The sequence below is a fragment of the Ranitomeya variabilis genome, chromosome 1 (assembly GCF_051348905.1).
Source record: "Ranitomeya variabilis isolate aRanVar5 chromosome 1, aRanVar5.hap1, whole genome shotgun sequence".
Taxonomy (NCBI): Eukaryota; Metazoa; Chordata; class Amphibia; order Anura; family Dendrobatidae; genus Ranitomeya; species Ranitomeya variabilis.
In genome coordinates, this window is record NC_135232.1 from 74,334,381 (window position 1) to 74,359,929 (window position 25,549).

The window sequence follows — 25,549 nt, forward strand, 5'->3', positions numbered from 1 at the left end:
ATTTAAAGGGGGCTGAATACTTTCCGTACCTACAGTAAGATTAACTGTTACCAAGGTGGAGGAGGAGGACTATGCAGAACGCATGCTCAAACTGATGTTGTCACTGTGAAAAATAACATCATCTTGCTGTGACTGATTCGAGTGATGTGCCATGTGTTCCATAACGTCTTCCTCTTCCTTCCCACTAATACTCTAGCCACAGGTAAAAGTGGTGAGTTGTACTACTGTCGAAATGCCTGGTGTCAATGGTGTTGTTAATGCTGCTTGTGGCTGTGACATTTTATTAGACAAAGTATGGTATAGCACGGTTATGTCTCCCTTCCCATAATGGATTGGATAAGAAATAAAAATATAAAAAGTACAATTGATTGTGAAAAGCACACTTTCTCTGACAGACACAGAGTTTAGATATTTTTTCAGCAATAATTTATTGTAGTGGTTCTCTGCTTTCTTGTGCATGAAGAATAAAAAAAAAATAAATTTGTAATTCAAATGGAGTAGGATAGCTGCCGGCTACAGTAAGTCATTTACACTAGCTTGCACTATTCCTAGGATTCTAATATTACTCTCTCCCCCTATCAATTGAATCTCTGTATTATTTGTAGACTTCTACGCTCCTGTTTACCACTTACTTGGCAAATTAATCTTTGTGCAGTTTGATTTCCCATTCACTTTGCATTTATAAACATCTCCTGTTCTTCGCGTTGGTTGACCTTCCAGGGGTGATCCAATAAGTACCCTTAATATGGAGAAAAACATTAATGATATATTTTATATAGCAAAAATCTATATATATAATTGTCAAAGGGGTACTTCCGTCTTTCTGTCCTCAACTTCCGTAACGGAAATCCCGCGTCGCTGATTGGTCTCGCCAGCTGCCTGTCATGGCTGCCGCAACCAATCAGCGATGGCCACAGTCCGATTAGTCCTTCCCTATTCCCCTGCAGTCAGTGCCCGGCGCCCGCTCCACACTCCCCTCCGTTCACCGCTAACACAGGGTTAATGCCAGCGGTAACGGACCGCGTTATGCCGCGGGTAACGCGCTCCATTATCGCTGCTATTGACCCTGTGTGTCTGCAAATTTTACTATTGATGCTGCCTATGCAGCATCAATAGTAAAAAAATGGAATGTTAAAAATAATAAAACAACAAAAAAAGTGCTATTCTCACCCTCCGTAGTCCGCTGAGCCGCACGCGGCTGCCGCCATCTTCCATTCACAGAGATGCATTGCGAAATTACCCAGAAGACTTAGCGGTCTCGCGAGACCGCTAAGTCTTCTGGGTAATTTCGCAATGCATCCTGGGAATGGAAGATGGCGGCAGCAGCGCGCGCATCGCCGGAGCTTCGGTGGATCCCGGTGGGTGAGTATATAACTATTTTTTATTTTAATTATTTTTTTTAACAGGGATATGGTGCCCACATTGCTATATACTACGTGGGCTGTGTGAAATACTGCGGGGGCTGTTCTATATACTACATGGGCAGTGTGATATACTGTGTGGGCTGTGTGATATACTGCGGGGGCTGTGTGATATACTGCAGGGGCTGTGCGATATACTGTGGGGGCTATGCGATATACTACATGGGCAGTGTGGTATACTGCGTGGGCTGTGTGATATACTGTGGGGGCTGTGCTATATACTACATGGGCAGTGTTATATACTACGTGGGCTGTGTGATATACTGCGGGGGCTGTGTTATATACTACATGGGCAGTGTTATATACTGCATGGGCTGTTATATACTGCATGGGCTGTGCTATATACTACGTGCCCTGTGTTATATACTGCGTGGCCTGGGTTATATACTACGTCGCCTGTGTTATATACTGTGTGGCTGCTATATACGGCGTGGGCTGTCTTATATAGTACATGGGCTGTGTTATATACTGTGTGGCCTGAATTAACGAATCGGGTATTCTAGAATATGTATGTATGTATATAGCAGCCACATAGTATATAGCACAGGCCACGTACTATTTGTCTGCTATATACTACATGCTTCCTATTTACTACGTGGCCTGTGCTATATACTATGTGGCTGCTATATACAGTACATAGATACATATTCTAGAATACCCGATGCGTTATAATCGGGCCACCATCTAGTATACAATAATATCACTATAGTTAAAACGTGGTTTTGGCCATCATAGTTCCACCATTTACCTGACGGATGCTACTTGCAAATATTTAAGACAATTTTGTTGGTTTCTGACTATCCGCATTTAACTATCCACATCTTTAGGACAGGACACCAATGCTTGATCTCTGAGGGCCCAACCTCCAGAACCTCCACTGGAATGCTAAAGAAAACATTTTGAAGTGCCTTAGGGTCTATTTTTTAGACTAAGTAGTGAATTTGCACACATGATTGTGCCTAGTATTGAATTTCAATCTCTTTCAGTGTTTTTCTATGTACTATGATTATACAGGGAGATGTATTGGTGAAAATAATCCTTAAATTCTAATTTTATTAACCTATAAAGTACAGCTTTCAACAAGAAAAGTCTCCAAAACTACAATTAGTCTCAGCAGAATGGAATGCTCACATGAAAAATATTTTTTTCACAAGATACAGTTGTGCTCAAAAGTTTACATACCCCGGCAGAATTTTTACTTTCTTGGCCTTATTTCAGAGAATATGAGTGATAACACCAAAACTTTTTCTCCACTCATGGTTAGTGGTTGGGTGAAGTTGAAACAAATGGGTTTGAATGGCTACTAAAGGTAACATCCTCACCTGTGACCTGTTTGCTTGTAATCAGTGTGTGTGCATAAAAGCTGAGTGAGTTTCTAGGATCCAGACAGACTCTTGCATCTTTCATCCAGCCACTGAACTTTCTGGATTGTGAGTCAAGGGTATGCCTGCCCCTAACACCAGCCATGTGAGTAATGAACCAGCCACTAGCTGTATGCTTATTATCAGGAGTATAATGATCGCAGTCGTAGAGAGTGCTGAAGGGGGACCCACGTGCTGAAAGGGGTCAACCAAGGCCACCTGCTATTTTAGCTGAATGTGCATCCAAGAATGCATATCCAGCTGAAATGCATTGTGACACAGCGACCTACCAGCTCTCCATGCTGCAATACACACTGACAGCCAATCAGAGGCTGGCTGCTCAGGTCAGTGTGCCCGACACAGGCTGTGCATGGTAGTGAAGTCATGCATTGCCCATTGCTTGCACACCTAAGTAATTTGCGACAGCTGTCGTTGAAGACACTGCACATCATGGGAGTGGGGGAGGACATTATACCTGGACATTATACCAGGAATGGGAGTCATTATACAAGGAAGGGGCCCAGGATGGAGGACATTATAGCAGCATAGAGGAAATTATAACTGTAAGGTGTCCAGGATGGGGACATTATACCAAGAAAGCGCCCAGGATGTGGGACATTATACCAGCCAGCAAGGTACAAAGATGTGGAACATTAAACAAGGAAGGGGCCAAGGATGGAGAACATTTAACCTGGAAGAGTCCAGTATGGATGACTTCACACCAGATATATATATTACTAAAAGGGGGCCAGGATGGGGACATTATTACAGGAAGGAAATAGGATGGAGGACATTATTACCGTAAGGAGCCAGGATGGAGGACATCTTTACAAGAAGGGGCCCAGGATGGGGGACATGAATACAGGAAGGGGCCCAGGATGGAAGACATATTAGAGGAAGGGGCCAGGATTGGGGACATTAAAACATTGGGGGGCAACATGTACAGCAACTGAACACATCAATCTTCTAAGTTACGATATTTGGAAAGGTGCTATTGACAGAAAATTCTCACCAGATGTCAGTGACAAAACATACAATCCATACAGGTAAAGAAATCAAAGCATAGATGTCCACAAATTTAATTATGTGTAATAATGAGAAATAACACATGGAAATAGTATTGACCATGCTTACTAAATTGTATTTAATACTTTGTACACAAGCCTTTGTTGGTGATGACAGCTTTCTGTATGGAGAAACTAGTTGCATGTATTACTCATGTGTGATTTTGACCCATTCTTCAAAACAAACACTCTTCAAATCCTGAAGGTTCTGTGGCCTCCATCTATGAACTCTGAACTTTACTTCCTTTCATAAATTTTCTATAGGATTCAGATCAGGTGATTGGCTGGGTCGTTCTAGCAGCTTTATTTTCTTTCTCTAAAACCAATTGAGAGTTTCCTTGGCTGTGTGTTTGGGATCATTGTCTTGCTGAAATGTCCACCATCATGTCATCTTCATTACCCTGGTAGATGGCATCAGATTTTAACCCCTTCCCGACCCATGACGCCTATGCGGCGTCATGGAATGATCGCATCCCTGCAGATCGGGTGAAAGGGTTAATTCCTATTTTACCCGATCTGCAGGGAGAGGGGGAGTTGTACTTCAGCCTAGGGGGGGTGGCTTTGCCCCCACGTGGCTACGATCGCTCTGATTGGCTGTTGAAAGTGCAACAGCCAATCAGAGCAATTTGCAATATTTCACCTATGAAAATGGTGAAATATTGCAATCCAGCCATGGCCGATGCTGCAATAGCATCTGCCATGGCTGGAAATCATGTACTGGCCCCCCCCACCGCCCCCGATCTCCTCCCCAGTCGTCCGTTCTGTCAGGTACCCCCCTCCGTCCCCCTGTTCGCTCCCCCGTGCTCCTGTCCGCTCCCCCGTGCTCCTGTCCGCTCCCCCCGTCCTCCGATCCCCCCCCCTGTGCTCCGATCCACCCCCCCACCACCCCCTCATACTTACCGATCCTCCCGGTGTCCGGCCGTGTCCTCGCTGGGCGCCGCCATCTTGGAAAATGGCGGGCGCATGCTCAGTACGCCCGCCGAATCTGCAGGCTGGCAGATTCGTTACAGGTACATTTTGATCGCTGTGGTAGGTTCTACCACAGCGATCAAAATAAAAAAATAATAAATAAACCCCCCCCTTTATCACCCCCATAGGTAGGGACAATAATAAAATAAAGAAAATATTTTTTTTTCTTTTACCACTAGGGTTAGGGTTAGAACTAGGGGTAGGGTTAGGGGTAGGGTTAGGGTTACGGGTAGGGTTAGGGTTAGGGGTAGGGTTATGGCATGTGCACACAGAGCGGATCGGCCGCGGATCCGCAGCGGATCGGCCGCAGATCGGCCGCGGATCCGCAGCGGATCGGCCGCGGATCGCAGCGGATCCGCAGCGGATCGGCCGCGGATCCGCAGCGGATCGGCCGCGGATCCGCAGCGGATCGGCCGCGGATCCGCAGCGGATAAGCCGCGGATCCGCAGTGGATCCGCAGCGGATTGCCCGCGGATCTGCAGCGGATTGGCAGCGGATTGGCCGCGGATCCGCAGCGGATCGGCAGCGGATCCGCAGCAGATTGGCCGCGGATCTGCAGCAGATTGGCCGCGGATCTGCAGCGGATCCGCAGCGGATTGGCCGCGGATCTGCAGCGGATCGGCCGCGGATCCGCAGCGGATCCGCAGCGGATCGGCCGCGGATCCGCAGCGGATCGGCCGCGGATCCGCAGCGGATAAGCCGCGGATCCGCAGTGGATCCGCAGCGGATCCGCAGTGGATCCGCAGCGGATTGGCCGCGGATCTGCAGCGGATCGGCAGCGGATTGGCCGCGGATCCGCAGCGGATCGGCAGCGGATCCGCAGCAGATTGGCCGCGGATCTGCAGCGGATCTGCAGCGGATTGGCCGCGGATCCGCAGCGGATCCGCAGCGGATTGGCCGCGGATCTGCAGCGGATTGGCCGCGGATCCGCAGCGGATTGGCAGCGGATTGGCTGCTGCGAATTCGAAGCAGTTTTCCATCAAGTTTACAGTACCATGTACACCTAAGGAAAACCAAATCTGCTGTGCCCATGGTGCGGAAAATTCCGTGCAGAAACGCTGCATTGTATTTTCCGCAGCATGTCAATTCTTTGTGCGGATTCCGCAGCGGTTTACACCTGTTCCTCAATAGGAATCCGCACAAAAAAACACTGGAAATCTGCTGTAAATCCGCAGGCAAAACGCAGTGCCTTTTACCTGCAGATTTTTCAAAAATCGTGCGGAAAAATCTCACACGAATCCGCAACGTGGGCACATACCCTTAGGGTTAGGGTTGGAATTAGGGCTAGGGTTGGAAATAGGGTTAAGAATAGGCTTGTGGTTAGGGTTACGGATAGGGTTAGGGGTGTGTTGGGGTTACAGTTGTGGTTAGGGTTGGGATTAGGGTTACGGTTGGGATTAGGGTTAGGATTAGGGTTGGAATTAGGGTTACGGTTGTGTTGCGGTTAGGGTTGTGGTTAGGGGTGTGTTGGGGTTAGGGTTGTGATTAGGGTTATGGCTACAGTTGGGATTAGGATTAGGGGTGTGTTGGGGTTAGTGTTGAAGTTAGAATTGAGGGGTTTCCACTGTTTTAGGCACATCAGGGGTCTCCAAACGCAACATGGCGCCACCATTGATTCCAGCCAATCTTGCGTTCAAAAAGTCAAATGGTGCTCCCGCCCTTCCAAGCCCCGACGTGCGCCCAAACAGTGGTTTACCCCCACATTTGGGGTACCAGCGTACTCAGGACAAACTGGGCAACAACTGTTGGGGTCCAATTTCTCCTGTTACCCTTGCAAAAATAAAAAATTACTTGCTAAAACATAATTTTTGAGGAAAGAACAATTATTTTTTATTTTCACGGCTCTGCGTTATAAACTTCTGTGAAGCACTTGGGGGTTGAAAGTGCTCACCACACATCTAGATAAGTTCCTTCGGGGGTCTAGTTTCCAAAATGGGGTCACTTGTGGGGTGTTTCTACTGTTTAGGCACATCAGGGGCTCTGCAAATGCAATGTGACGCCCGCAGACCATTCCATCAAAGTCTGCATTTCAAATGTCACTACTTCCCTTCCGAGCCCCGGCATGTACCCAAACAGTGGTTTACCCCCACATATGGGGTATCAGCGTACTCAGGAGAAACTGGACAACAACTTTTGGGGTCCAATTTCTCCTGTTACTCTTGCAAAAATAAAAAATTCTGGGCTAAAAAAATATTTTTGAGGAAAGGAAACACATTTATTATTTTCACGGCTCTGCGTTATAAACTTCTGTGAAGCACTTGGGGGTTCAAAGTGCTCACCACACATCTAGATAAGTTCCCTTGGGGGTCTAGTTTCCAAAATGGAGTCACTTGTGGGGAGTTCCTACTGTTTAGGCACATCAGGGGCTCTGCAAACGCAACCTGATGCCCGCAGAGCATTCCATCAAAGTCTGCATTTCAAAACGTCACTACTTCCCTTCCGAACCCCGACGTGTGCCAAAACAGTGGTTTACCCCCACATATGGGGTATCAGCGTACTCAGGAGAAACTGGACAACAACTTTTGGGGTCCAATTTCTCCTGTTACTCTTGCAAAAATAAAAAAATTCTGGGCTAAAAAAATATTTTTGAGGAAAGGAAACACATTTTTTATTTTCACGGCTCTGCGTTATAAACTTCTGTGAAGCACTTGGGGGTTCAAAGTGCTCACTACACATCTAGATAAGTTCCCTTGGGGGTCTAGTTTCCAAAATGGAGTCAATTGTGGGGAGCTCCAATGTTTAGGCACACAGGGGCTCTCCAAACGCGACATGGTGTCCGCTAATGATTGGAGCTAATTTTCCATTCAAAAAGCCAAATGGCGTGCCTTCCCTTCCGAGCCCTGCCGTGCGCCCAAACAGTGGTTTACCCCCACATATGGGGTATCATCGTACTCAGGACAAACTGGACAACAACATTTGGGGTCCAATTTCTCCTATTACCCTTGGGAAAATAAAAAATTCTGGGCTAAAAATCATTTTTGAGGAAAGAAAAATTATTTTTTTATTTTCACGGCTCTGCGTTATAAACTTCTGTGAAGCACCTGGGGGTTATAAGTGTTTACTATGCATCTAGATAAGTTCCTTGGGGGGTCTAGTTTCCAAAATGGGGTCACTTGTAGGGGAGCTCCAATATTTAGGCACACAGGAGCTCTCCAAACGCGACATGGTGTCCGCTAACGATTGGAGCTAATTTTCCATTCAAAAAGTCAAATGGCACGCCTCCCCTTCCGAGCCTTGCCGTGCACCCAAACAGTGGTTTACCCCCACATATGAGGTATCGGCATACTCAGGAGAAATTGCCCAACAAATTTTAGGATCCATTTTATCCTGTTGCCCATGTGAAAATGAAAGAATTGAGGCTAAAAGAAATTTTGTGTGAAAAAAAAGTACTTTTTCATTTTTGCGGATCAATTTGTGAAGCACCTGGGGGTTTAAAGTGCTCACTATGCCTCTAGATGAGTTCCTTGGGGGGTCTACTTTCCAAAATGGGGTCACTTGTGGAGGAGCTCCAATGTTTAGGCACACAGGGGCTTTCCAAACGCGACATGGTGTCCGCTAACGATGGAGATAATTTTTCATTCAAAAAGTCAAATGGCGCTCCTTCCCTTCCGAGCCTTACCATGTGCCCAAACAGTGGTTTACCCCCACATGTGAGGTATTGGTGTACTCAGGAGAAATTGCCCAACAAAATTTAGGATCCATTTTATCCTGTTGCCCATGTGAAAATGAAAAAATTGAGGCTAAAATAATTTTTTCGTGAAAAAAAAGTACTTTTTCATTTTTACGGATCAATTTGTGAAGCACCTGGGGGTTTAAAGTGCTCACTATGCTTCTAGATAAGTTCCTTGGGGGGTCTAGTTTCCAAAATGGGGTCACTTGTGGGGGAGCTCCAATGTTTAGGCACACGGGGGCTCTCCAAACGCGACATGGTGTCCGCTAAAGATTGGAGCCAATTTTTCATTGAAAAAGTCAAATGGCGCTCCTTCCCTTCCGAGCCCTGCCGTGCGCCCAAACAGTGGTTTACCCCCACATATGAGGTATCAGCGTACTCAGGACAAATTGGACAACAACGTCCGTGGTCCAGTTTCTCCTTTTACCCTTGGGAAAATAAAAAAAATTTCGCTAAAATATCATTTTTGTGACTAAAAAGTTAAATGTTCATTTTTTACTTCCATGTTGCTTCTGCTGCTGTGAAACACCTGAAGGGTTAATAAACTTCTTGAATGTGGTTTTGAGCACCTTGAGGGGTGCAGTTTTTAGAATGGTGTCACTTTTGGGTATTTTCAGCCATATAGAACCCTCAAACTGACTTCAAATGTGAGGTGATCCCTAAAAAAAATGGTTTTGTAAATTTTGTTGTAAAAATGAGAAATCACTGGTCAAATTTTAACCCTTATAACTTCCTAGCAAAAAAAAAATTTGTTTCCAAAATTGTGCTGATGTAAAGTAGACATGTGGGAAATGTTATTTATTAACTATTTTGTGTCACATAACTCTCTGGTTTAACAGAATAAAAATTCAAAATGTGAAAATTGCGAAATTTTCAAAATTTTTGCCAAATTTCCGTTTTTTTCACAAATAAACTCAGAAATTATCGACCTAAATTTACCACTAACATGAAGCCCAATATGTCACGAAAAAACAGTCTCAGAATCCCTAGGATCCGTTGAAGCGTTCCTGAGTTATTACCTCATAAAGGGACACTGGTCAGAATTGCAAAAAACGGCAAGGTCATGAAGGGGTTAACAATAATGTCTCAATATATTTGTACATTCATCTTTTCTTCAATTATATGAAGTTTGCCAGTGACGTATGCTGAAAAACAGCCTGACACCATGATATTCCCACCTCCATATTTCACTGTTCATGTGGTGTTTTGGGGGTGACATTCAGTGTCTTTTTGCCTCCAAACATAGTGTGTATTATGACATCCAAAGAGTTCAATTTTGGTCTCATCTGACCGGACCATTTTATCCTAGTATTTCAGTATTTTATAAAAGTTGTTGAGCAAGTGCAGCGCCCCAGAGTCCTGGTCGTTGCAGTAATGTCGTTCTTCCACCAGGGGGAGTGATGTTACGTCTGAAGGCAATAAAGGAGATCTCTGTACCAGGTATCACAAAACAACACAACACACTTCACACTCCAGACCACCAGGGGGAGCTTTTCTACTATCTACTAGGGCACTCCTCACAATTATGTAAAACTAGTGGTCTTGATAGGAAGTTAGGCAGAAGCTGACTGGGCTTCACCCAGGCAGCACCCTGTCAGGCAGCCAGAGGGGAAGGAGGAACATCAAAGAGCTGCAGACAGGGGGGTCCCTGACAGGGGTGGGATCCTGTCAGAGGCCTAGACAGAAGGCCACGGAGCTGTGCCTGCCCCACGTGCGGCAGCATCCTAAGAAAGGACATGAAAGAGAATTGTATTGCGGAGGGTGAGAAACGAAGTTATAGCACAAGGAGAGGAATCCAGAAGGAGTTCTGCCCTGCAAAAGGCTACCTCCTTCTGAGGCACAAGAAGCCGGAACACCGAGGGAGTAATTGTCTCCCAGCCTTGCTCCAGAGACTGGCAGGACAGGTAATTCCACGTTACCTGCCCGACCCATACCCAGGAGGCACGGTGGCAACTTGTGGGGGCCGGGACGTGATAGAGTCCCTGTAAGAAGCCTCAGGCCACCAGTCATATGGGTTTGTCCTATCCATTCCATCAGGGGGACAGAGAGAAAGAGAAATAACATCTAGAACACCAACATCAGTTGTGAGGACCTTACCGAGAAGCTCAGCAGGGAGGTACTACAACATCCAGGCGCTAGAGGAAGGCTACTGATCTCCACCTGGATAAGGGGACTCTGGATTTGCCCTCAGACCGGCCAGACTCTGCCTACCCTGTGGTCTGTACCCTGGACTGTGGATGCTGAAGTCTTCAGTAAAGGTAAAGAGACTGCAACCTTGTTTCCTCGTTCTTCACTGCGCCTCACACCATTCACCATCTTCACTCTGGGAAGCCCTGGGGATACACTTCACCTGTGGGAAGGTATACCATCTAGCTGCCATTACATCACCCCAGCAGATCCCTAAGCAGCGTCAGTCACCCTGACCGAATACCACAGGTGGTGTCACGAACATTTTCCCTTTAAAGATCTTTCCCCATTTGCAACGTACGTCCCTAGGGCCACGGACCGGGTCAGCCACTGTGACATCCCCACCGAGAACCGAAGGATCCGGTACCGAGTACCCCATTGCCCTACACGGGGGCGCTCCACAAGCTTGCAATGCGCTTTAACATGCTTTTTGTTCAGCAATGCAAGATGAGAATGCATACAGGCCATGGAGGTTGAGTGCATTACTTATAATTTTCTTTGAAACAATTGTACCTCCTTATTCTAGGTCTTTTTGTAGCTCTCCACAGGTGGTCCTTGGCTCTTAAACAACTATTCTTTTCACTCCTCTGTCTGAAATCTTGCAGTGAGCACCTGCTCATGGCCGGTTTATGATAAAATAATGTTCTTTACACTTTTAGGTTATGGCCCCAACACTGCTCACTGGAATCTTCAGTAGTTTATAAATTCTTCTGTAACCAATGCCATCAGTATGTTTTGCAATAATAAAGTTCAGATGTTCTTGAGACAGCTTACTAAGCTTACTAGTTTTACCTATCATGAGGTTCTCCTTGTGTGGCACCTTGGTAATGAGATACCTTTTAATAGTCATTAGTTAAATCAGCTGATTATTATTATTTTTCACTACGTGACAAGATTGCTTTCTAATTAGTGAGGTCTCATGACTTTCCATGGCTTTTTGCACCTCTTTGTTCATGGGTTCAATACTTTTTCCCTGTGTCATTTCTCATTATTACACATACAGTAACTTAATTTATGGACATCTATGGTTTGATCTCATTGCATGTGGAGATTGGATGGGTTGTTTCTGACATTTCATGGCAATGGCACCTTTAGAAATATATTTACTTAGAAAATTGTTGATGTGTTCAATACTTATTTCATCCACTGTGTATCTTCATAGGATATGGAATGATACAAGGGCCCATACATCTGACGAATATGCAGGTGGGGGCCCAGGTCCCCATTTCGTACAAGGGCCCATCAGACTTTAGTTACGCTACTGCATATCATAGAATCTTATTCTACTATTGAAGGATCTGGTGGTCTTTACTGTGTAATATTAAGCTTCATCATCTTCTGCCATGTTAATTTATGCTATACTATGCCATCTAAGTAAAGAAAATTAGCGCGCACTCAGGATAGATAAGGGAGCGAGGTGCAGGCGTAGTGGGCTATGAAAGCCACTCCTTGGTAGAGCCAACCCTGAGATCGCGTCCTTTAGGGTGCCCGTACTCATGAGCACCAGGAGACCCCCCAACATCCATGACCAAATAGTCAGGGCAGACATGGGCAGTGCACTCCGAGTACCGACTGAACAGTTCTTAAGTTCACGCCGCAATGGTACTTTCCTTTGTTTAAAGTGTGCCGCTTGCTCGAACGTGATTAAGTCCGACAATGTGACTCACCCAAGAACTGGGAAATCTTACCCTATCCGCGGATTTTATACGTGCGATTCAAATTTTGTGGTTTACGTCATTAAGTGCCCCTGCGGCCTGCTCTATGTGGGGGAAACCATTCAGCACGTACGTGATAGGATCGCAAGCCACAAGTCCACTATTAGGTGTAACAAAATCTGGCTTCCCCTTCCTGACCATTTTACCAGGGCCAGACATTCAGTGGCCCAACTAAAATTCCAAGTCTTGGAACAGGTACCTCGTCCCAGACGGGGTGGCAACCATGTTAAACTGTTGAGATCCAGGGAAACATACTGGATATATACATTAGACACCCTCGCACCTAGGGGCCTCAACAGGGAAATTAACTGGCTACTCTAAATTATCCTTTCAGCTTACTAACTCTCTCCTCTTCCATTACAGATTCGTTGAACACTATGGTGAGTTCCTTTAGTTACAAAATAACGCCTTGTCTCCTTAATAGATAACAGACATTACTTTCATGGTCCCCAGACTAGACCATTACATATGAGCATCCCACCCATAGTATTTTACATCATATATGGACAAGTGTATGTCATGTCGGACACTGTTCAGACCAGGTCGTTCGACAGACAGCGGTAATTCCGCTTTTGACCACTAGGCGCTCATTGGCGTCGGCTAGATTTTATCTAGCTGGTCCGGGGTTAATTTACCTGGTGCTCGGATTGGAAGCTGGGCTATGCCCACTGCCTTTAAATAGTTCTCCTGAACATTGGGCGTCGACGATTATAGCTTCTGTCTAGTGCTTGGTTATCTCGGTCTGGAGTGGTTAGCTAGTAGTTGGAGTATTGTATCTGGTGGTGTATATTTCCCTTTGTCTTATTTACTCCTTCCTATATTTGTATTTATTTTGCCCTGTGCATTTATAGTGTATTCCTGAGTGACTGCGGCGTGGTGTATATTTTCCGTTATCCTTGTCTGTGCTAACTGTGGGTATTGGTGTATTATCACTTCACTGGGTGGAGGGTGGTATTTTCAGCCTAGGGTTGAAACAGGAGACAGGGAGAGGGTGGAGGCCTAGACATGCACACCATCAGTGTAAACTCTAGGTAGAGAGTCAGTCAGGGTTTCCCTAGTCTGAGGGAAATCGCAGGGGCCCGGGTTATTAGCTCGTTCCTGCCTAGGTCTCCCGTTTCATTAAAATCGGCCAACATTATTTCCATGGATCCCATGATTTCCATAATCTGCCAGTTGGAGGCACTGTCCCTACAGGTCACTGAGTTGAGGGGGGCAGTGCAGCAACAGGGACTAGCAGTGTCTAATGTGCAAACCGGAATTACAGGTAAAGTTGCTGAGCCTAAGTTTCCTTTGCCTGAAAAATTTGCTGGGGAACGCAGTAAATTTGTTTCTTTTCGTGAAGCTTGCAAACTGTATTTCCGTATGCGCCCGATCTCCTCCGGTAATGAGGCTCAGCGTGTGGGTCTGGTGTTGTCATTATTAAACGGGGATCCCCAAGCATGGGCGTTTTCTTTGCCATCTGATTCTGCTGCATTTGACTCTGGAGAGTTTTTTTTCTTCTCTTGGAAATATTTATGATGAGACTGACAGAATGGCTCTAGCAGATGCTAAGATACGCACTATTCGCCAGGAGGAGTGAGTTACAGAGGATTACTGTTCTGAATTTTGCCGCTGGGCGGTCGACACACAGTGGAATGATTCCGCGCTGCGGAGTAACTTTATTCATGGAGTTTCTAATAGGGTTTAAAAAGCCCTCCTGATGTACGAGACTCCTGCTTCACTAGATTCCGCTATGAGTCTTGTTGTCCGCATTGATCGCCGTTTGCGTCAGGGGGATCATGAGACACCGCCTGTGGGTGAAGGTTTAGTTTCACGTGAGGTTGCTGCAGGTGAGCCCATGGAACCTATGCAAGTCGCAGGGGTATCACATGTTAAGAATCGAGCCCTTGTACTCAGGAAGCAGGGAGCCTGTTTTTACTGCGGTAAAACTGGTCATTTTATTAATATCTGTCCTCTGCTGTCAAAAAAAAACGCAACGGCGGAAAAACTTCTAAGCTCAGAGGGTGTGGAGGAGTCCAATCTGAGCTTATGTATATTGTTATGATCCTAGTGGCAAGGATCGCAGGTCGGACTAGCTAAGTAACTGAACAGACTACTAGCTCTGGGGAAGTGGTAACTAGATTGACCGCAACCTGATCCTATCCGCAAACAACTATAGGCAGCCGTGGAATGTTACCTAAAAAATCCTAGACGTCTCGTCACGGCCTGAGAAACTGACTATTCCTGGAGGGAAAGTAAGTCCTCACTTGCCTCAGTGGAAGACCCCCAAAGATATAGAATAGCCCCCCACAAATATTAACGGTGAGTTAAGGGGAAAGCACAAACGCAGAGATGAAATCAGATTTAGCAAATGAGGCCCGCTAATACTAGATAGCAGAAAAAAGGAAGGAAACTGTGCGGTCAATAAAAAACCCTATTCAAAAAATCCACGCAGAGATTGCTCGAGCCCCCGCACCAACTAACGGTGCGGGGGAAGCAACTCCGTACCCCAGAGCTTACCAGCAAAAAGAAATCACATCTTAGCAAGCTGGACTAGACTCATCATACACAGAAATCATATTGCAGGCAGATGAGCAAAAAATATTCAAACAGAACTTAGCTTATCCTGAAGAGGCAGAAAACGAGATAAACAGGAGTAATCAGAATAGCACTGAATACATTGACAGCCGGCAACAAGTGGAAGAGAAGCAGAGCTAAATAGGAGCCTCCCTGGTGAATAACGAGGCAGCTGATCCAGCAGACCCGCAGGATAATAAACCAAACCACCAGGGGGAGCCAAAAAAACAAAGTCACACAATACCATCTGTGACCACAAGAGGGAGCCTGAAAACGGAGTTCACAACAGTATATCCTCCATGATGGTTTCTCAGTGCATGCTCCCTGCCAAAGTTGTTGTCGCTGGCAGAGAGCTGCCAATCACTGTTTTTGTGGAAAGTGGTTCTACCACAAATCTCATTGATGAGGAGTTTGCGCGCACTGCTGGTCTTAGGATTGAAAAACTGTCTCATCCTATCTGCGTGGTCACCATCAATTCTGCTCCTCTCCCACAGAGGGAGATTACTGAGTTTGTGGCTGAGGTCAAACTCCACATTGGGGTTCTTCATTTCGAGCAGGTTACATGTAAGGTGCTCAAGAGTCTTCCGGCACAATTGCTTCTGGGTTTTCCATGTTTGTCTACACACAACCCGGTTATTGACTGGAAAACTCAGGACATAATTCAGTGGAGTGATTTCTGTCAGGAGAATTGCTTGGCCACATGTGTTTCTGCTGTGACTCCAAGCATTCCTGAGTCACTTCTGGATTTTGTGGATGTGTTCTCTGAGAAGGGTTGTTCAGAGTTACCACCACATCGCTCCTATGACTGTTCTATCAGGTTTAAACCAGGGGCCAAGTTGCCTAAAGCGAGGATGTTTAACATCTCCGGTCCGGAGAGACAAGCGCTAAAGGATTACATTGCTGAAAGTTTGAGCAAAGGGCACATCAGGCCTTCATCCTCACCAGTGGCAGCAGGGTTCTTCTTCGTTAAGAAGAAAGATGGTGGACTACGGCCGTGTCTGGATTTCAGGGAGTTAAACCAGATTACGGTTCGTGATCCATACCTTATGCCATTGATACCGGATTTGTTCAACCAGGTGGCAGGTGCTAAGTGGTTTACCAAGCTTGACCTCAGGGGGGCGTACAACCTCATAAGAGTCCGTCAAGGTGATGAGTGGAAGACGGCTTTTAATACCCCTGAGGGTCATTTTAAAGATTTGGTGATGCCCTTTGGGTTGACAAACGCACCTGCAGTGTTTCAACATTTCATAAATTATGTGTTCTCGCATGTTTTGGGGAAATTCGTTATTGTGTACCTAGATGACATCCTCATATATTCTTGCAACCGTGATACTCATTTAGATCATGTCAGGCAGGTGTTACAGCTTCTCAGAGAGAATAAGCTGTATGCAAAACTGGAGAAATGTGTATTTTCGGTACAGGAGTTGCCTTTCTTGGGCTATATTGTGTCTGCTTCGGGTTTTAAGATGGACGCCGCTAAGGTGCAAGCGGTGTTGCATTGGGAACGGCCTGATAACCTAAAAGCACTTCAGTGGTTCCTTGGGTTTTCTAACTACTATAGGAAGTTTATCAAGGATTTTTCCATCATTGCTAAACCGCTAACTGACATGACTAAAAAGGGTACCAATTTCTCAGTTTGGCCTGAGGCTGCTGTGTGCGCGTTTGAATTTCTTAAAAACAGGTTTGTTTCGGCTCCCAATCTGGTGCAGCCAGATGTATTGAAACCTTTTGTTGTAGAAGTCGATGCGTATGAGGTTGGTGTGGGGGCGGTGCTGTCACAAGGCTCATCCTTGAGCGGTTTGTGTCCGTGCGCCTATTTTTCCAAGAAACTGTCGCCCGCCGAACATAACTACGATATCGGCAACAGAGAGTTGTTGGCAATCAAATTGGCCTTTGAAGAATGGCGACACTTCTTGGAGGGGTCGGTTCATCAGGTTACGGTTATTACCGACCGTAAGAATTTGCTTTATTTGGAGTCTGCCAAACGTCTGTCTCCCAGGCAGGCTCGCTGGGCATTGTTTTTCACGCGGTTCAACTTTGTTGTCACTTACAGACCTGGTTCTAAAAACACTAAGGCGGATGCTTTGTCCCGGTGTTTTCCGGGGGCATAGCCTCGGGAAGATCCAGTAACCATCCTCCAAAAGGGTGTTGTGGTTTCGGCTCTCATTACCGAGGTTGAGGCTGAGATTGCCGAGGCCCAGGAGGAGGTACCATCTGAGCTTTCCGTCAACAAAACGTTTGTACCGCTCCATCTCCGCTTAAAGGTTTTGGTGGAGCATCATGATGCTGTCCTGGCTGGCCATCCAGGGGTTAGTGGTACCTTGGAGTTGGTGTCACGTCGGTTTTGGTGGCCCAAGATCTGACAGGACGTGGTCTCATACGTGTCAGCTTGCACCACGTGCGCTAGGACTAAGATGCCCCGCTCCCGTCCTGTTGGCACACTACTTCCTCTCGAGGTACCTAGTAAGCCATGGACGGAAATCTCCATGGATTTTATCACTGACTTGCCCTCCTCAGCTGGGAACACGGTCATCTTGGTGATTGTTGATCGGTTCTCAAAATTGTCGCACTTTGTGGCTTTACCTTCATTGCCTAACGCTAAGACTTTGGCTCAGGTATTTGTGCAGGAAGTGGTCAGACTTCATGGGGTTCCATCTGACATCGTTTCTGATAGGGGGTCTCAGTTTGTGGCAAAATTTTGGAAAGCATTTTGTTCATGGCTGGGGATCAAGTTGTCTCATTCTTCGGCATTTCACCCTCAGTTTAATGGTCAGACCGAGCGTATGAACCAGAATTTGGAACAGTACTTACGCTGCTTTGGTTCAGATAATCAGGAGGAGTGGTCGAAGTTTCTTCCTTTGGCTGAGTTTGCCATCAATAATCACCACCAGGAGTCGTCTGGGGAGTCTCCGTTTTTTTGTGTTTACGGGCTTCATCCTCAATTTTGTACTTTGAGTCAGGGGGGCTCTTCCGGCGTCCCGGAGGAAGACCAGTTAGGAACACAATTATCTTCAGTCTGGAGGAGAGTTAAACAGCGTCTGTTGAGTGTGGGTGTCAAGTACAAGTGTGTGGCTGACAGTAGGCGTGTGCCAGGTCCGGACCTGAGTGTGGATGACTGGGTGTGGTTATCCACAAAAAACATGAGACTCAAAATACCATCTGTTGTGTATCCACTTTTTGGGCTCCCCTGGTGGTTGCTGGTGGTACTGGTGACTTGTTTGCCTTTGCTGCTTCTGTTCACCTGCTTCCATCAGTGTTTGGGAGTTTCCTATTTAGCCTTGCTCTCCAGTCATTTCCTTGCCGGTCATCATTGTAACCAGAGCCTTCGGTTGCATGTTCCTGCTACTAGTCTGCTGATCAGCTAAGTGGACTTTGTCCTTTTGTTTTGTATCTTTGTCCAGTTTGCAGTTTTTGTAATTCTCTGTAGCTGGAAGCTCTTGCGGGCTGAAATTGCCACTCCTGTGTCATGAGTTGACACAGGAGTCTTAAAGTAATTTCAGGATGGTTTTTGAAAGGGTTTTCAGTTGACCGTGAAGTCCTCTTTTGTATCCTTCTGCTATCTAGTAAGTGGACCTCTCTTTGCTAAATCTACTTTCATACTGTGTATGTTTTTTCCTCTTAATTCACCGTTATTACATGTGGGGGGCTGCTATCATCTTTTGGGGTATTTCCCTAGAGGTAAGCCAGGTCTGTTTCTTCCTCTACCAGGTGTAGTTAGTCCTCCGGCTGGCGCGTGGCATCTAGGAAGTCGTAGGTATGCTCCCTGGCCACTATTAGTTGTGTGGTAGATTTAGCTCACGGTCAACTTGAGTTTCCATCACCCGAGAGCTCGTTCGTTATTTATATGTTTCTTACGTTCCCTTGCCATTGGGAACCATGACAGTATGACCGGCCAGAGTTAAACTTATTGGCAGAAGAAAGGAGAGAAAAAAGAAGTCTGTAAAAAATTTTTTTTTTTTTTTTTTTTTTTTTTCCTTTTTCCCTATGCTTGCTCCATAGTTGGATCAGTTGTATTTCAGCTCTAATTACTGCCTTTGCCTTTCTCTCCTTATAATCCTTGAATGGCTCTGAGCTCACCTGTTTAAAAATGGATCCTCAGAGTTTGGCTGCAGGTTTAAATAATCTTGCTACGAAGGTTCAAAATTTACAAGATTTTGTTATGCATACTCCTATTTCTGAACCTAAAATCCCTACACCAGAGGTATTTTCCGGAGATAGATCTCGGTTTCTGAATTTCAAATATAATTGTAAATTATTCCTTTCTCTCAGACCTCACTCCTCAGGAGATCCTGTCCAGCAGGTCAAGATTGTAATTTCTTTGCTGCGAGGTGACCCTCAAAATTGGGCATTTTCATTGGCACCAGGGGATCCTGCGCTGCTCAATGTGGATGCGTTTTTCTTGGCTTTAGGGTTGCTTTATGAGGAACCTAATTTGGAGATTCAAGCTGAAAAAGCTTTGATAGCCCTATCTCAAGGGCAAGATGAAGCAGAGATATACTGCCAAAAATTTCGTAAATGGTCTGTGCTTACTCAGTGGAATGAGTGCGCCTTAGCGGCAAATTTCAGAGAGGGCCTTTCTGATGCCGTTAAAGATGTTATGGTCGGGTTCCCTGCGCCTACAGGTCTGAATGAGTCCATGACAATGGCAATTCAGATTGATCGGCGTTTGCGGGAGCGCAAACCCGTGCACCATTTGGCGGTATCTTCTGAAGAGACGCCAGAGAAAATGCAATGTGACAGAATTATGTCCAGAAGCGAGCGGCAGAATTATAGGCGTAAAAATGGGTTATGCTTCTATTGTGGTGATTCTGCTCATGTTATATCGGCATGCTCTAAACGTACTAGGAAGGTTGACAAGTCTATTTCAATTGGCACTTTACAGTCCAAATTTATTTTGTCTGTAACCTTGATTTGTTCATTATCAGTTATTACCGTGGATGCCTATGTGGACTCTGGCGCCGCTCTGAGTCTTATGGACTGGTCCTTTGCCAGGCGCTGTGGGTTTGATTTAGAGCCTCTGGAAGTCCCTATACCTCTGAAGGGTATTGATTCTACACCTTTGGCTTGTAATAAACCACAGTTCTGGACGCAAGTGACTATGCGTATGACTCCAGACCATCAGGAGGTGATTCGCTTCCTTGTGTTGTACAATTTACATGATGTTTTGGTGCTTGGATTACCATGGCTACAGTCTCATAACCCAGTCCTTGACTGGAAAGCTATGTCTGTGTTAAGCTGGGGATGTCGGGGGGCTCATGGGGACACTCCTTTGGTGTCCATTTCGTCATCTATTCCATCTGAGATTCCGGCATTTTTGTCTGATTATCGTGATATTTTTGAAGAGCCTAAAATTGGTTCACTCCCTCCTCACAGGGATTGTGATTGCGCCATAGATCTGATTCCTGGCAGTAAATTTCCAAAGGGTCGTTTGTTTAACCTATCTGTACCCGAACATGCTGCTATGCGCGAGTATGTTAAGGAGTCCCTGGAAAAGGGACATATTCGTCCTTCTTCATCACCTTTAGGAGCCGGTTTTTTCTTTGTCTCTAAAAAGGATGGCTCTCTGAGGCCTTGTATTGATTATCGACTCCTGAATAAAATTACAGTCAAATATCAGTATCCGTTGCCTTTACTGACTGATTTGTTTGCTCGCATAAGGGGGGCTAAGTGGTTTTCTAAGATTGATCTTCGTGGGGCGTATAATTTGGTGCGAATTAAGCAGGGGGATGAGTGGAAAACCGCATTTAATACGCCTGAGGGCCATTTTGAGTATTTGGTAATGCCTTTCGGCCTTTCTAATGCACCTTCTGTCTTTCAGTCCTTAATGCATGATATTTTCCGTGAATATTTGGATAAATTTATGATTGTGTACTTGGATGATATTTTGATTTTTTCTGATGACTGGGAGTCTCATGTTCAGCAGGTCAGGAGGGTTTTTCAGGTTTTGCGGGAGAATTCTGTGTGTGTAAAGGGTTCAAAGTGTGTTTTTGGGGTTAAAAAAATTTCCTTTTTGGGGTACATTTTTTCCCCTTCTTCTATTGAGATGGACCCTGCCAAGGTTCAGGCTATTTACGACTGGACGCAGCCTACTTCTCTGAAGAGTCTTCAGAAATTCTTGGGCTTTGCTAATTTTTATCGTCGATTTATAGCTGGTTTTTCTGGCGTTGCTAAACCTCTGACGGATTTGACTAAAAAGGGTGCTGATGTTGCCAATTGGTCCCCTGCTGCTGTGGAGGCCTTTCGGGAGCTTAAGCGCCGCTTTTTGTCTGCCCCTGTGTTGCGCCAGCCTGATGTTTCTCTTCCCTTTCAGGTTGAGGTCGATGCTTCCGAGATCGGAGCGGGGGCGGTTTTGTCGCAGAGAAGTTCCGACTGCTCAGTGATGAGACCTTGTGCGTTCTTTTAGCGAAAATTTTCGGCCGCCGAGCGAAACTATGATGTTGGTAATCGGGAGCTTTTGGCCATGAAGTGGGCATTTGAGGAGTGGCGTCATTGGCTTGAGGGTGCCAGACATCAGGTGGTAGTTTTGACTGATCACAAGAATTTAATTTATTTGGAGTCTGCCAGGCGCCTGAATCCTAGACAGGCACGTTGGTCGTTGTTCTTTTCCCGGTTTAATTTTGTGGTCTCGTACTTACCGGGTTCTAGGAATGTGAAGGCAGATGCTCTTTCTAGGAGTTTTGAACCTGACTCTCCTGGGAATTCTGAACCTGCTGGTGTCCTTAAGGATGGGGTGGTTTTGTCTGCTGTCTCTCCAGATTTGCGACGTGCTTTGCAAGAATTTCAGGCGGATAGACCGGATCGTTGTCCGTCTGGTAGACTGTTTGTTCCTGACGATTGGACCACTAGAGTCATCTCGGAAGTTCATTCTTCTACTCTGGCAGGTCATCCGGGAATTTTTGGCACCAGAGATTTGGTGGCTAGATCCTTCTGGTGGCCTTCCCTGTCTCGAGATGTGCGTGTTTTTGTGCAGTCTTGCGATGTGTGTGCTCGGGCCAAGCCTTGTTGTTCTAGGGCTAGTGGGATGTTGTTGCCCTTGCCTATTCCTAAGAGGCCTTGGACGCACATCTCTATGGACTTTATCTCGGATCTCCCTGTTTCTCAGAAGATGTCTGTCATCTGGGTGGTGTGTGACCGTTTTTCTAAAATGGTTCATTTGGTGCCATTGCCTAAGTTGCCTTCCTCATCTGAGTTGGTCCCTCTGTTTTTTCAAAATGTGGTTCGCTTGCATGGTATTCCGGAAAACATCGTTTCTGACAGGGGTACCCAGTTCGTGTCTAGATTTTGGCGGGCAGTCTGTGCCAGGTTGGGCATTGATTTGTCCTTTTCGTCTGCATTCCATCCTCAGACCAATGGCCAGACGGAGCGAACTAATCAAACTTTGGAGACTTATTTGAGGTGTTTTGTGTCTGCGGATCAGGATGATTGGGTTGCCTTTCTGCCGTTGGCGGAGTTTGCTCTTAATAATCGGGCTAGTTCTGCCACTTTGGTTTCTCCTTTCTTTTGCAATTCAGGGTTTCATCCGCGGTTTTCATCTGGTCAGGTTGAATCTTCTGATTGTCCTGGAGTGGATGCGGTGGTGGATCGGTTGCATCGGATTTGGGGACAAGTGGTGGATAATTTGGAATTGTCCCAGGAGAGGACTCAGCAGTTTGCTAACCGTCGTCGTCGTGTTGGTCCATACCTTCGCGTTGGGGACTTGGTGTGGTTGTCTTCCCGTTTTGTCCCTATGAGGGTTTCTTCTCCCAAATTTAAGCCTCGGTTCATCGGTCCTTATAGGATTTTGGAGATTATTAACCCTGTTTCCTTTCGTTTGGACCTCCCGGCATCTTTCGCTATCCATAATGTGTTCCATCGGTCGTTGTTGCGGAGATATGAGGTACCGGTGGTTCCTTCTACTGAACCTCCTGCTCCTGTGCTGGTGGAGGGTGAATTGGAGTACGTCGTAGAGAAGATCTTGGACTCCCGTATTTCCAGACGGAGACTTCAATATCTGGTTAAATGGAAAGGCTATGGTCAGGAAGATAATTCTTGGGTAACTGCCTCTGATGTTCATGCCTCGAATTTGGTTCGTGCCTTTCATAGGGCTCATCCAGATCGCCCTGGCGGTTCTTGTGAGGGTTCGGTGCCCCCTCCTTAAGGGGAGGGTACTGTTGTGTATCCGCTTTTTGGGCTCCCCTGGTGGTTGCTGGTGGTACTGGTGACTTGTTTGCCTTTGCTGCTTCTGTTCACCTGCTTCCATCAGTGTTCGGAAGTTTCCTATTTAGCCTTGCTCTCCAGTCATTTCCTTGCCGGTCATCATTGTAACCAGAGCCTTCGGTTGCATGTTCCTGCTACTAGTCTGCTGATCAGCTAAGTGGACTTTGTCCTTTTGTTTTGTATCTTTGTCCAGTTTGCAGTTTTTGTAATTCTCTGTAGCTGGAAGCTCTTGCGGGCTGAAATTGCCACTCCTGTGTCATGAGTTGACACAGGAGTCTTAAAGTAATTTCAGGATGGTTTTTGAAAGGGTTTTCAGTTGACCGTGAAGTCCTCTTTTGTATCCTTCTGCTATCTAGTAAGTGGACCTCTCTTTGCTAAATCTACTTTCATACTGTGTATGTTTTTTCCTCTTAATTCACCGTTATTACATGTGGGGGGCTGCTATCATCTTTTGGGGTATTTCCCTAGAGGTAAGCCAGGTCTGTTTCTTCCTCTACCAGGTGTAGTTAGTCCTCCGGCTGGCGCGTGGCATCTAGGAAGTCGTAGGTATGCTCCCTGGCCACTATTAGTTGTGTGGTAGATTTAGCTCACGGTCAACTTGAGTTTCCATCACCCGAGAGCTCGTTCGTTATTTATATGTTTCTTACGTTCCCTTGCCATTGGGAACCATGACAACCATCCCTTAAATTGGGTCCACGGTTTATTGGTCAATTTAGGGTCACCGCCATCATTAACCCAGTAGCGTACTGATTGGAGCTTCCTACGGTGTATAAGATACACAATGTGTTTCACAGGTCTCTGTTAAAGAAGGTGGTGGGTTCCGTGGACGCGGCGCCTATGCCACCTCCAGTCTTGGTGGATGGTAATTTGGAATTTGAAGTCTCCAAGGTGATTGACTCTTGTGTAGTGCGCCGCACTTTACAGTACTTGGTACACTGGCGTGGTTATGGGCCTGAGGAGAGGTCCTGGGTACCAGCCTCGGACGTTCATGTGGATTGGCTGGTCAGGTTTTTTCACCGCCGCCATCCGGACAAGCCGGGTCCTATAAACCGTGAGGGCCCTGGGGTCCCTTGTAGAAGGCGGGGTACTGTCATGTCGGACACTGTTCAGCGCTTTTGATCACTAGGCGCTCATTGGCGTCAGCTAGATTTTATCTAGCTGGTCCGGGGTTAATTTACCTGATGCTCGGATTGGAAGCTGGGCCATGTCCACTGCCTTTAAATAGTTCTCCTGAACATTGGGCGTCGACGATTATAGCTTCTGTCTAGTGCTTGGTTATCTCGGTCTGGAGTGGTGAGCTAGTAGTTGAGTATCGTATCTGGTGGTGTATATTTCCCTTTGTCTTATTTACTCCTTCCTATATTTGTATTTATTTTGCCCTGTGCATTTATAGTGTATTCCTGAGTGACTGTGGCGTGGTGTATATTTTCCGTTATCCTTGTCTGTGCTAACTGTGGGTATTGGTGTATTATCACTTCACTGGGTGGAGGGTGATATTTTCAGCCTAGGGTTGAAACAGGAGACAGGGAGAGGGTGGAGGCCTAGACATGCACACCATCAGTGTAAACTCTAGGTAGAGGGTCAGTCAGGGTTTACCTAGTCTGAGGGAAATCGCAGGGGCCCGGGTTATTAGCTCGTTCCTGCCTAGGTCTCCCGTGACAGTGTATCCCCATTACAATTTGCAATCCATCACATATTGTCCCAATTATTATTGCGCTGAACGGCGCTACCTATTAACAACCATTACCCTGTCTCAGATATGCACGCAGGCTGGGCACATTTTCTAACATTTTTAGCATGTACAGGCCTTTGCCACATACTGCAGTGCTGCTTAGCAATCAGACATACACAGTATCGCCTGCTGCACAGGCGCAGTGGAATGCCCCATGCCACTGACATCACTGCAACACCCGCGTTTCTAAGCAACCAGGCCCATACAGAATCGCCGGCCGCGCATGCGCAATAGCATCCCCACACCACCGACATCATTTCCGGTATCGCAAGCCCTACTTCCGGTGCGCGCATTTAAGCCACAGCACCGTCGGTCACGCTACACTCTGGCAGCAGGGCGCGGGAGCGCCGCTCATTAGTCTGATATCCAAGGTAATCCCTCTTTCCTACATTCCACAAACCGGGCCTTTTCCACCACTACACATTAGCGCAACTGTAATTTTCTTGTCCCTTACTCACTTATTCTTTTACTCATCTACAGACCCCACAGCAGGGCAGTCTCTGCGACTTCATACCCACAGCATTTTGGCACTTAAGGTACACTACTTACAGATCTGCTATGATCACTATATCCTCTATGTACCTCCTCTTACTTACATGCATTTATCATTCCTTTTTACAGTGTATGCCTTTATCTTGAAGGATCTCTATCCTCTCTCTTTTGCAAAATAAAGGTAGA

The 25,549-nt window shown here is 46.2% G+C and overlaps 1 protein-coding gene across 2 annotated transcripts in view; it reads right to left on the reverse strand.

The window, feature by feature from the left end:
• ITGA1 (integrin subunit alpha 1) overlaps positions 1-25,549 on the reverse strand; it is a 286,895-nt gene that overhangs the window by 154,889 nt on the left and 106,457 nt on the right. For both annotated transcript variants that reach the window (XM_077285259.1, XM_077285250.1), the window contains exon 3: positions 633-739. In XM_077285259.1, coding sequence (XP_077141374.1) covers positions 633-739 — 107 coding nt within the window. The remainder of the gene's footprint in view (positions 1-632; positions 740-25,549) is intronic.